General features: G+C 30.4%; 1 protein-coding gene and 1 non-coding gene across 3 annotated transcripts; both read right to left on the reverse strand.

Moving 5' to 3' along the window:
- Positions 1-179: 179 nt before the first annotated feature.
- LOC133699847 (probable LRR receptor-like serine/threonine-protein kinase At1g07650) lies at positions 180-3,430 on the reverse strand. Of its 2 annotated transcripts, none has more exons than XM_062123339.1 (7): positions 3,236-3,430; positions 1,897-2,130; positions 1,665-1,783; positions 1,328-1,538; positions 1,015-1,258; positions 762-912; positions 180-662 (listed from the first exon to the last, which is right to left on the reverse strand). In XM_062123339.1, the coding sequence occupies exons 1-7, from the start codon at positions 3,348-3,350 to the stop codon at positions 282-284; spliced, it is 1,455 nt and encodes a 484-aa protein (XP_061979323.1). In that variant the 5' UTR covers positions 3,351-3,430; the 3' UTR covers positions 180-281. The 2 variants fall into 2 exon arrangements, with proteins under 2 accessions (XP_061979323.1, XP_061979324.1); XM_062123340.1 differs by having other exon boundaries at positions 1,015-1,252; positions 3,236-3,429.
- Positions 3,431-12,679: 9,249 nt separating this feature from the next.
- Positions 12,680-12,751, reverse strand: TRNAK-UUU (transfer RNA lysine (anticodon UUU)). Its single transcript has one exon. It is a non-coding gene; the product is annotated as a tRNA-Lys (tRNA).
- Between the last annotated feature and the right edge of the window lie 182 nt (positions 12,752-12,933).

Here is a 12,933-nt window from a genome sequence, read left to right on the forward strand (position 1 = left end):
TAGTTAAATCTACAATATTTAAATAAAAAATCATTAATATATATATATATATATATATTAATTTATTTTATAACCTCAATTTGAAAAGTATTTTTTTAACCAAACACATTAAACTACTTTTTATTCAACTTCAATTTCAACCACAGTTTTAACCAAACATATATTTTTTCAAATCAACCTTAACTAAAAATACTTTTTATAAAACAATTTTTTTAAAACTACAACCACAACAGCAACCTCAGTACCAAACACACTTTTAATTACAAACTACAGCAACAGTTTCAATACATGGACTCAGGGCTGGGTGGGTAAAGATCATGGGCAGACGTGGAGGTGGATACATTCCACGTTTTATCAGATGAAAAAACGTGGTCTTGGGTGCTGCAGCTCTGGTCTGAAACCTGTTGAAAGTGGTCATATTTGAGGTGTTTAAATTGAGAACCATCACCGTATATGCTAGGATCTGAGATCACTTCCTGGATGCTGGTCTGTCCTTCAAGCATACTCACCACTGCTGGCATTGAAGGCCTTAGAGATGGAGATGCATTGGCGCATAAGAGAGCCACCTTGATCATCTTTTCAGCCTCTTCCTTGTTGAATTCAGACCGCAGCTTTGCGTCCACCAGCGCCATTAAATTCCCTCTTTTTTGCAACACAAATGCCTGTGACAGACAAGTTAGTTTAGAGTACTGTAAGAGCTAGCTAACTAGTAATAATGCATCATGAATTCATGTAGCAACACAAGCACACTCGTAACTTACCCAGTCAAGAAGACAAACGCTTTCGTTTGTTGGATTGTAACTTGAATTGCTTCTTCCACTGACAATTTCTAAAGCAACAACCCCAAAACTGTAAACATCTGCCTTGTCTGTTAAATAACCCCACAGTGCATATTCTGGAGCCATGTATCCTCTGAAATCAAAAGGCATGCCAGGTGATCAGTTACTTTAGCGTGTGCAAGGTCTTTTCCGATCGATAACTAAATCATTAGAAAACTAACGATAAGGTGCTTACATAGTTCCAGCAACTCGAGTGCTAATGTGAGTGTTCTCCGCTTCACTGAGCTTAGCTAGTCCAAAGTCTGATATCTTGGCGTTTAGATCCTTGTCCAGCAACACATTTGTACCTTTGATGTCTCGGTGAACAATCCTGATTACTGATCCTTCATGGAGAAACGCCAAGCCTCTGGCTATCCCAACACATATCTTAAATCTTGTTGGCCAATCCAACATAAGAGCACATGTTTCTGCACCTGTTGCTAAAACCCAGTAAGAATTGGCAAAAACTATTACGATTACCAAAGAGTGCACGAGCTAAAGGTGATTACCAAACAGTGCGCGAGCAAGGGAATTGTTTTCCATGTACTCGTATACAAGCAGCAACTGGTCTCCTTCAATGCAGCATCCATAAAGCTTTACAAGATTGGGATGCTTTAAACCAGATATCATGCCTATTTCATTCACAAATTCACGGTTTCCTTGCCTGGATTTAGGAGATAGCTGCTTAACAGCAATAACAGTCCCGTCTGATAACTCACCCTGCATAAAATAACCATGCATCCAACGCTCATATATATTCCCTTCTGTAGATAAGTGATTCAAAGAAAAGGTCCGACAATCAATGCATTGGGGATTCCATGCATGGGATTTCATCAGAGAACAAACCTTGTACACGGACCCAAAACCACCCTCTCCAATCTTGTTTGCAGAATCAAAATTGTTTGTGGCAGCTCTTAGATTCCTCAGAGTGAACGAACCAGTTTTCAGATCAAGCCCCTTGAGATCTGCGCATATACAAGTGTTGAGGGAATTTCATGTAAGATATTCGTCATGTACTATCACTTTTAGACAATACATATATACATATACATAGTGCTAGTTAGCAATCTGCTACTACCATCTTGTAGTTCTGGTTTTGGAGCGCCCACTCCTCCTCCACTAGCCACCGTCAAGGCGTTGCGGTGTCCATTAATCAGAGCCCAAATTGTTGATTTCAATGTACCTCGTTCTCTCTTGTACTTGTCTTTAAAATAGAATTTCCAACAAATGATACCCATTACCAAGAAAAAAAGGACTATGGCTGAAGCGACAACTACGGGCATAACAAGTATCTTGCTTCCCGTTCCAGATTCTGAAATTAATTGAAGTCACACAAACAAATTTAGAAAGCTTAGCAGTCCAATTTTTTAATCAATGAGCTTTTTTTTTTTACAAGCTTTGATTTGTTGAATGGGCCCAATATGTTAAATTGATTAGTTTGGATTAATTTTCTCGGTTTCTAAAATTTAAAATCAAAACCAAAAAGAAAATGTTTTTAAATTCTTAACCAAAATTATTCACTAATTTCAGAAAAATGTTCAATTCAATAAATTTTATGCTCCTTTTTATGAATATTCCGGGAAAAATAGATTAATTTCGTCATCTCTTAAATGTGAAAGTATGTAATATTAATTACTTTTCAAAATACTTTTAATTTAAAAATATATTAAAATAATATTTTTTTAATTTTTTAAAAAATTATTTTTGTATCAATACATCAAAAAAAAAATTGAAAATAAAAATAAATTTTTTTTTAAAAAAAATCAAAATTTAGGGACCTAACACTACTCCCTAGTTGGCATTGCATTTTAACCGGGAGTTGGGTAAATTTTGAAAAACAAATCACTTAAAATTAATTTTTTATTTTTTAATAATTTTTTAAAAATAAAAAAATTATTTTAATATATTTTTAAATAAAAAAACATTTTTTAAAACAATCATAACTCATACAACCAAACCTATCTAACCCCTATACACAGTGGCGCGCGCACTTGTTGACTAGGAACTACATTAAATGATGTAAATTAAGGAAACAAAACAAGACCATGCACATAAAATATCTCAAGCAGCTTTCAACGTCTCTCACATGAGTTGCTGGGTGTGCGCCGAGAGTAAAACTACGAAATTTAACTCTGTTTTTTTCTTTTTTCTTTTTTCTTTTTTCTTTTTTCTCGAGAGTGAAAAATAAGCAGCTCTTCTTGTGTGTGCAGAGTGAAGAAATTAATGTTTTTTTCCAACAAAGCAACCAAGTGAAGAATTGCAGACGGAAAAGTAATGAGCTCAAATTTCTATGTTAATTGGCACACAAATAGAAGCTTAGAAAATTGGTTGGTTTCAAAGACGTACTCCCTCAGATTTACAGCATCCCATTACTGCTGAGACAAAGTTTACTTGTGTGGTGGTGAGGTTGCTCTTACCTTCTTCTGGACGTGACTCATTTGATGCCAGCAAAGTAACTGTAGAGCTGAGAAAGCTGACCGTGACCGCCATGACTCGGCGAAGCTGAAGAAGTCTACAGCGAGGTTCAAGCATTCTGCAAAACTTGGATGCAGAAATAGGGGGAAAAAACAAAAAGAAAGAAGCTCGAACAAGATTTCATTTATGAGGAACTTGACTTATAATAGGTGGACATGGGGAATTGTTAAAAACAAATTCTTAAATTGGTGAAAATGACCTCCTGCCACTTGCTTCGATACTTTTTCCTTTTAATCTCAAAAACAAAAAAACAAAAAAAAATTACTCATTAAATGTTTTGTAAATTCGCCCTGTCAATCCTCGAGGTCCAAATAACTCTTGATTGTTTTCCATGAACAATCCAAAACTTGAGATAAAGAGTGTAATCCAAATAAGTTTAATGAGCGGTTCATAATGGAGTTGAAGTTATCAAATTTTGATGGGTCGTAGTACATTCATGTCTAATTGCTTCACATATAAAGCGTGTTTGGCAGTATGGTTGCGGGTACTTTTCAAATAGCTTTTCGTGCCGAAATGCATGCTAATGATGTTTTTTCATTTTTAAAAAATTATTTTTGACATCAGCACATCAAAATGATCCAAAAAGTACAAACCGCACTCAATTTTAGCAAAAAAAAAATTCAAATTTTTTAGAAACGCAACCGCAGCCGCGTTTCCAAACGCTGCCATAGTTTTTTTCTAACCACATTTTCTACAAAATTAATAAGCTTATTTTTTAAATGATTCATGTAGTCAAGTGCACCCGTTTCGTAATCTTTGGTTGATAATTTGTTTTCAAAAATTTAGATTTTAGAGGAAATTAGAAAAAATAATTAAAATTGAAATTATGAAAGTAATGAAAATTAAAAATTAAAAGTAAATATTGTAGATTAAGAGAATGAAGAATGACAAAATTGTTAGTGAATATTGTCGCACATGAGCGCGCGGCGTTATGGATGTTGAGATTAGAAAGTTACTATCTAATTGTTTGGTTCAAGGTCATTAGAAGACCCGAATGGACAGGTTTTATATGAAATTTTAGAATAAAAGATTGATTGTATATAGTGAAGGTATTAACATTCATATCACACCTTACCTGAGATAAGTTGTATTGTATTGTCTAGATGCGGCTCAAAGGCATTGATGCATGGATTTCTAGTCGATGGTTCATGTATGGCTTAAAACAAAGATTTATGTTCATGAATGAATCTATTATTTTAAATTTATTACGGACTCGTATACTCCAAATAAATTATTGTGGGAAAAAAATTCATGTTGTGTCCTAACATGGTTCACATATCTTGAAAGGTGAAATAGCTTTTCACAACTCATATATTATGGTGAAAAATATTACCAATTAAAATTGGAGAATATTTGAAATAATTATGAGAATCTTTTAGTCAATTCTTGGTATTTAAATATCAGCCTACTTGTAGGTCCAATATTTATATCAGAATGTTAAGCATTAATTCCTAGAAAAAAAATCATTTAGGGTTTTTAAAATATTGATCAAGTTCTCATGGATTTAATAAACTAATTATTAAATTCAAAAAATGCATGCAAAGATATTTTTTAATTTTTGTGTATATAAAAAAATGATAAATCATACCATGAATTTTTTATATTTTTTAAACCAAAAAATAATTTTTATTTCTTAAATGAATTGGTTGTATGCAAACCAAATAAAACTATTTTTTGTATTTTTTTTTAATGAGAGCTTTTCATAGAAATTTTTGAGATTTCAACAAAAAAACATGTATTTTAATATTAAGTCAGTATCTTACAATATAAATCTCTAACCCCGATATTAAATAAGATTATTGGAAAAAAAACCCACAAATAATTTTAAATTAATCCTTGAAAGTTTTTTAGATTTTTTTGGGAATTTTTTGGGGTCTATTTGGCAAAAAAATATTTTTTATTCAAAGAAAAACTGTCAAAATAGGTTTAAGGATGTGTTTTCCAAACAACCCCTCAGACTATAACGTTTTCAACAAAAAAAGTTATCAATCAAGCAAAGCCTTAATATCTGACCCCAAACAAAACCAATTAGATTGACTTAAAAACACTGAATCAACCCTGAATCAACCCTGAATCAATCTGAAAACCATAATTTGACCCAAAACTAAAGCAAAACAAACAATTAAACCACAAACAGATCAAAATTAAAAAAACACAAAAACATAAATTTTCTAAAAAAAACAGATCAATTACCAAGAACATGGTGAACATTCAAACTGAAACCCAACAAACATAAATCACAAATCAGACAAGTATTCATACAATCAAGGGCAAGGTTTTTTTCATAATCATACATAGATTAAGAATCAAGCATTTATTTTCTTCAATTAACACTCAAAAGCTATGATTTAATAAAAATGTGTTTGTGTAGTTGAAAGAACCTTATAATATGAATGCATGAATACATGTTATTAATGTGTTTTAACCCTAAATGATTTGCTAAGGATGACAAAGTAACATGTATATGCCAAGAATTAACCCAAAACAACTCCAAAAACAAGAGGCTATGGAAAATTTCATGCGAAGAACATGAACCCAGAATCTGAAAAAATTCTAGAAATTAACTAATTACTGCCAAAACTCAGATTTGGCCTTTTAGGCCTCTAAATTCACTGTTTTTTGTTCTCACAAACCACATTACCGATACCAAGCATAGTTGAACCCAAAGAACTAACAAAAAACATTAAATCATCACAAACATGCATTAAATTCCAACTTCATAACTGCAGCCCCAATGACAGCCAGCAAAAACATCAAATTTTGATTCAAAACTGACTTTTTGAACACTTGAAACCTAAACCATGCTCAGGAACCAAGAACATACATTAATAAAAACAGAAAAGGCATCAAACATCTACTACCACCTTTTGACATAATCTAAAACTACTTTATTTCATCAAAATTTATCATACATATATTGTCTTCACACTCAGTAACATCAACATCATCTCCAAACAAGATTTAAACAATAAATACAACATTTTTAAGTATAAAAAACAAAACTAGATAACATCATAGAACTAAAACAAGTACAAAAAACATAAAAAATGGTTTAAACATTAAGAACTCATGAATGGGCAGGCCACATGGACTCCACCCTCAAGATTTTACATGGTTATACCTTCTCTTCGCTCATTGACTATAAGTTATTGTTTTTTCTTCTCTTTTCCTTCGTTCTTTCCCTTTCACTCTCTTTCTTTCCAAAGATTATTAGACCTTTTATGTTAGGCTCTTGAACCTTCATAATATAGTATATTAATATAGCATTTCCCCATGTATTTCCTCTCTTTTTTTCCTTGTTTTTCTTCTTTGATTTACAGGGGTATTTATAGGATTTTTCTAAGTTTTTTAGTGGATTCCCTCAAATATTGATTAAATCTTAGCCCTTTGATCAAAATGTGAGGGTTCTAGACAAAAGCTCTATCTTTGAGGGAATCTCATTTTTTGTGTGGGTTTATATTTTTTGTGATTTTGCTGGACTTGGAGGGCAAGAAGTTATTTCTGAACTTTTGATCTTGAGATAAAGGTTTTAAAGCTATTGATAAGAACCCTTTGAGAAACTTTAAATGTGAACACACAAAAAAATAAGTGGTTTTTAAAATAGGAGTCATAGTCAAGGCTGATTGGATTGACCACTTTCAAGGTTTCGCCGAAGCAACTCTGATGTAAATGTAATTGGAAACCACCTTGAAGTTGGTAGAGGAGGTGCATATCTTTCATTTGGATCCAACCTTACTCAATTTAAAGGTCTGTAACTTCAAATTCATTCATTCAAAGATATCAACTCGATTAGCCCAGAATCTCAAAATGCAGGGAAGCAGATCGGGGATAAGATGTTTAAGACGTCTGTGGAAGAATTAGGGTGTAAACATCTAATTTCATAGGCATGGAGTTGTAGGGGGTGTTATAAAGTTGTTATAATTATGAGATTCTTATTGTATCAAAACATTGTTCCTAAATATTTATAGTCAATGTTCTATCAAGACTAGACATTAATTAGAGTTATTGAGATCGGTGCATATTATATTCTTTTTTTATGAAAGAAAGCAGTTGTTCTCGTAAACTAAGGTATACGAGATACCTGAAACTAATATGTAAGTGTTTGTTAGATGACATGTACACTGAACTAACCCGCTAGAGAATTTTTTATGAAGAGATCACCTAGTATGTCTATGGAAAAGCTATCGTGATATTTATGTAAGTGATCCTTAGACTTGAGGTCACTAAGTTATTTTATATAGAGAGTGTTATACTTTGATCCTAACCACACGTTGTCCTAATTAAGAGTAACAAAAGGATAGATGTTAAGTATAACATAAACTATATGAAGGTATATTAATAATTAATAGAGGATTTATCATCCTAGGTGAATTAGAAAAAATGTTATATCTGTTCTTAAATAGTTTGATTGTAAATCTTTGGCCAATATGGAATAAGATTCTAAAAGAGTTATAAATTATATTCAAAGAATCAATTACTATAATGTTGAGAACTAACATAATTCGACAAAAACATACACATTTTATGCTATAATGTTTAAATTAAAATATTATTGATGAATGAATAATAATTACACTGAGAAACTAGTCATTGAAATGTTAAATTAAACCACTTATGACTTTCATAATATTTAGAGGATTATGACAGGTTGCTAGACATTGTACTTGATCTTCAGATATAAATCAATCAATTAAGGAATTTATAATAAATTAAATTTTTTAATTTATTTTTTTCTTATTTTATTTAGGATTATGATTTATATTTGAGCTAACTTATTAAGGAACCTATTGGGTCACACACATAATAACTATTGGTCAGATGTTAAAATGAGATGATTAATCAAATGTGACTTCATTGTAAATAAATTTTAGAAATTGAGAACTAGAATGTAATTAATACAGGGTATTACAATTCTAGAACTATAAAAAACATCAAGCAGGAACTTAATTGAATAAATTTCTAAAGTTATCCTAAAATAATAAATATTACATTATTTAAGGGAGAAATTGATATTTTATCATTTAGAAAGTTTTTTCAATTTTCCTATAAATAAAATGTTATGTATATAGTGAGAAAAATATAGTATGTAAACACCTAAAATACAAAACAAAAGAGCTAGCATTCCAAGGTATAACAATCTCTCTCCTGAAAAGGCTTACAATATTTCTCACTAGTGGTTAATTTGGACTATCGTTAGAGATCGGACACTTGGACATCTTGTGAGTTGCGACAACCTAGCCTTGAAGCAAATATTCAAAACTCAAAAGAACATTTGAACTTCAGGTAATTTTTGTATAAACCTTAAACAACTCTATATTTTTCTAACGAGATTCTTACAACTCTCGAATAATTTTAAATTTATCATTTTCATTGCGTGTATGTGTTTTTAAAAAACCAACAAAAACAAGGAGAGAAATTAAAAGAATAAAGAAAGAAAGAAAGAAAGAAGAAAGAAGATGGAGAGGGAATAAAACAGTATGAGTGGAAGGGGATAGAAGAGAGAACGTAAGAGGGAGTTAGAGTATGTAATAAGGAAAAAACTCTTGGAAATAAGAAAGAGATGTACAAATTGGATGGGGAGAGAAAATATTTTCAAAAGGGCAGGAAGCTAAATTTTGCCTAAAACTCAAATTATTGGCTTAATATTTTGTTGGTATATTATATATATATATATATATATATATATATATATAAGGGGAAGGAAAATATTTTCAAAAAATGAGGGTAACGAATTTTTTTCAAACTTTGAATTACAACATATTTATTAACGGAATATTCTCTAGGTAAACATTTTTTTTGTTACGAGAATTTTTAGGGGAGAGCCATTTTTTAAAAGAATGGAGGGATGCTTAATTTACCAACATAATTTTTTAAAAACAAATTTAAATTTTTTCATAATTTTCTAAAGAAAAAAATTAAAAATAAATGAATTCTCATCGCTAATTCTTCAGTAAGTTTCATCACTAATTTTCATTGGTATAAACTAGTTTTCTTATCATGTCTCCAACTTTAAAAAGGGTTTTACTTATATCATTTTTTAAAATTTTAGGTTTTTGTTTTTAAATTTTTAACATTTTCATTAGATCATATCATATTTATATGTAGTAATTTTTATTATCGATAATCGTTTGTTAAAAAATGTGGGGTATTGACGCAAAGGATAAAAATTAGTTTATATTTTATTTGTCGGGAGGAATGACGGATGAGACAAGGGAGATGATGGGTTTAAATATATTCTTGGTTTGATAGGAAAGATTGATTAATTAAGAAATATTCTAAAAGTTGTAGCGAAAATATTGTACTATCGTTCACCAAGGAACAAATCACTCTAAATTGCTATAGTGATTTGTCTTTTTTTTAGTTTTTTTTTATTACATCTTTATAGATCTAAATTAATGGTCAATTAATTTAAAAGACTAAGGTGAAAAATGCCATAAAAAGATGGTTTTTCTAAACTTGAAGTTAAGTGTACACTTTGGTCTTTCAAGTTTTTAAATTATAAAATTCCAGTCCCTAACAATTTATGAAATTCAATTTTGGTTCCAAAATTCATTTTCTTTATTTTTTTTTAGTTCCTGTTTTAAAAGAGGAGAGAGAAAGTAGTCAGATTCCAATAATAGAGAAAGAAAATCTCAATTAAGACTGATTTCGGTCACGAAAAAGTTTATACAATGTGCTTTTTCCCCCTTAAACTTGCTTGAAATGTTAGATCTGAACCAAAAAAAAATTATTTTTGGGTTAATTGTGAGTTTTGAAGCCAATTTCTAGGTTGTTAGAGGCTATGGATATGTTTTATAAAGCGTTAAGAGTTTTTTTTTAACGTCAAAATATGGTTGAGAATTGGCTTCTTTTGGTTTGAAATAGACCAGCCTGATTTTACAGCAATCGAAAGTCGTTAGAATCTAGGCAATGCAAGCAACACGTTGCCTACTGTTTCTTTTTTCAAAGCATTATAGGGTGTCTGCACTTTAAGAAAATTAAAAAAAAAAGGCCCAAGCACAGGGGCTACTATAGGCCTGTGCACTTGGGCCTTTTTCTGAAAGCCTAGGAACTCTAGGCCTTTTTTATTTTTATTTTATTCACTATAATTGCATTTTATTTCATCATTTAATATTTGGTTGATTATTAATTAAGCAACATAATTTGTTTTGGTTTGATTTTTTTTTCCAATCACTTTGATATTTTGTTGGTTCTTAATTTTATAGGTGACTATTTTAGATAAAAAAGAATATAAAATTTTTTTTGAACCTAATTAAGTCCATGACCTGAGTCACATGTTTGGTTAATTAACTATGGCTAGGTAGGGATCAGGAATGATAATTTTTTTTGTTGCATAAATAGTTCTCGATTTATTTAAATAGATGATGCATGAACTTTTTGAATTCTACATGGGATTTATTTTATATACAAAAACATGTCGTAAAAATCTAAATATATTCTTTTTTTTAAAGAGAAAAAATATTTGACTTACAGCGAAATATTTATCAAATAGCTAGTATAAAGGCCTTGGCATTTCACTGTAGCAATGAACAATGAAATGACAAGGCCTTTTTTACTTTGATCCTCAAAATATTTGAGGATTGTTTTATAATTTCAAACTTTTTTTTTCAATTTTCTCCACCAACATTAGATTTATTAGGTATTGAGTTTTATAATTTATTTTGATTTTCTTTCTATAAAGTTATCCTAGTCTCATAACCCGAGTAATGAGTTTTGTGGTTTAGTTGTGTTGCTCAGGTCAATGTTTTGTTATTTTTTAATTAATTTTCTTCTCAATTTCATCATTCAACATTGAATTAATTAAAAATTGAGCTTTGTAATAGTTTTTTTCTTTTTCAGTGAGCATATTATGGTCTCATGACTCGGGTTGTGAGTTGGCCAAGTTGATTCGGGTTTTTGTCCTTTTTTAATTGAATGTTTTATTTATCAATTTTTTTCATTTAAATTTGGGTTGATTAGGAATTGGACATTATAATTGTTTTTTATTTCCTTTCTATGGAGTTATCTTGGTCTCCTAACCCGAGTTTGGGAGGTTGACTCAGGTCATTTTTTATCCATTTATTATTTGATTTTTTTTCAATTTAATCTTTCAATATTGAGTTGATCATGAATTGAACTTCATAAGTTTTTTTTTGTATTTTTTCTAATGGGTTATCACTATATTATAACCTATGCAAGTTAGGCAGATTGATTTGGGTTTTTTATCCTTTTTTTTAGTTTTTTTATTTAATTTCATCATTCAATATTAGGTTAATGTGTCTCGGTGGTTCAATGTTTGACACAATACACTTGACAACTTTGAAGAGAAGTTAACCCTTGATGATGTCATGAAAAAGGACAAAGCCACTCAGGTAAGAGCAAAAATAGGATGCAGTCGTGTTATTGATGAGTCTAAATCATTTAATAAACAACATAGATGTAGATAGATAGATAATTATGTTGGCATAGTTTGGAAAAATAATTAGTAAAATATTGCATTGTTTAAGCATTTCATATTCCTTTTGTATATAAATATATTGATTTATTTACATTCATCTTATGAAAATATTCTGATATAGAAATATAGCTCATAAATGTGGTGGGTGAAAATAATTGAGATTTGTGTTTTGAGTGGTAAGCCTGGGGCTATTTGTGATTATTAAATGTGAGAATTTATTGTGTTTGGTTATTATAGTTATTTGCATGTATTTTTAAACAAGATAATATTTGGGGTAGAGTTTCTATATAGAGAAAACTCTATAAAAATTTTAATAAAATTAAAAAATAATATTCTCTAGAAACATTAACTAAATTAGATGTATGATTAACAAACTAAATAACCATTAAAATTAAAGTGGTATAAATCTGATAATAACCCTTCTTGGTAGATTTAGATGCAATCACTATTAGAATTTAATTTCTCATAATATTTAATAATGATAATATCAATTAAATATAATTAAATATTGCGTTTGTGAACTGCAACAGATTCCAAAACTGTGCTCTACTTCAAGAAAACCTTGCGGGGAAGTGTTAATTCTCCAAATTATTATACCAGTATGGTGACCGTTCTGTTGAAGTTGACCGATGCAGACATGACTCCTTTCTTCTTCCCCCACTTCACTTTCGTTTAACTGGAGGGATGGATCAATATTCAATAGCAGGTGAAATGTCATCCATCCATTATTTTTTTAATAAAATAATGCTTTCTCTCTCTTTCAATACAGCCCAGCTGCTACATACTTTAAATCTTTGATTAATTAATTAATTAATTAATTAGGCTCAAACATGAGGATGAAACTACTAAATTTACTTGCTTTGTTTTGACTAAGTACAGTAGAGTTTGACTTTAAACATGAAGAAGAATTAGGGATTGGTCAAAAATTAAAATAAAAACAAAAACAGAATGCCGCTGGTGAGGTTCGAACTCACGACTTCTTGCTTAAAAGGCAAATGCACTACCACTGTGCTACAGAGGCTTTGTGTTGACTAGAATCCTTTTGCAAATATAATTAATGATTAATATATACAAACGCCTATTCAATGAAAGGCCCTGCACTTCGGTGAACAAATTCGCCTGGTATCCTGAGAGTTGATTCTCTGTTTTATTTTTGAAGCCCCGTCATTTTTTTGCCCATTAAAATCTTGTAAAATTGAACAA

Source organism: Populus nigra, chromosome 7, assembly GCF_951802175.1.
Source record: "Populus nigra chromosome 7, ddPopNigr1.1, whole genome shotgun sequence".
NCBI classification, from domain to species: Eukaryota; Viridiplantae; Streptophyta; class Magnoliopsida; order Malpighiales; family Salicaceae; genus Populus; species Populus nigra.

Bases quoted from the DNA above. Each gene is read 5' to 3' on its own strand.
- LOC133699847 (XM_062123339.1), bottom strand. From the start codon at position 3,350: ATGCTTGAACCTCGCTGTAGACTTCTTCAGCTTCGCCGAGTCATGGCG. The intron at 1,784-1,896 runs GTAGTAGCAGAT...GTATATGCGCAG, and splicing joins AAAACCAGAACTACAAGATG to ATCTCAAGGGGCTTGATCTG. The intron at 1,259-1,327 runs GTAATCACCTTT...ACTGGGTTTTAG, and splicing joins CCTTGCTCGCGCACTGTTTG to CAACAGGTGCAGAAACATGT.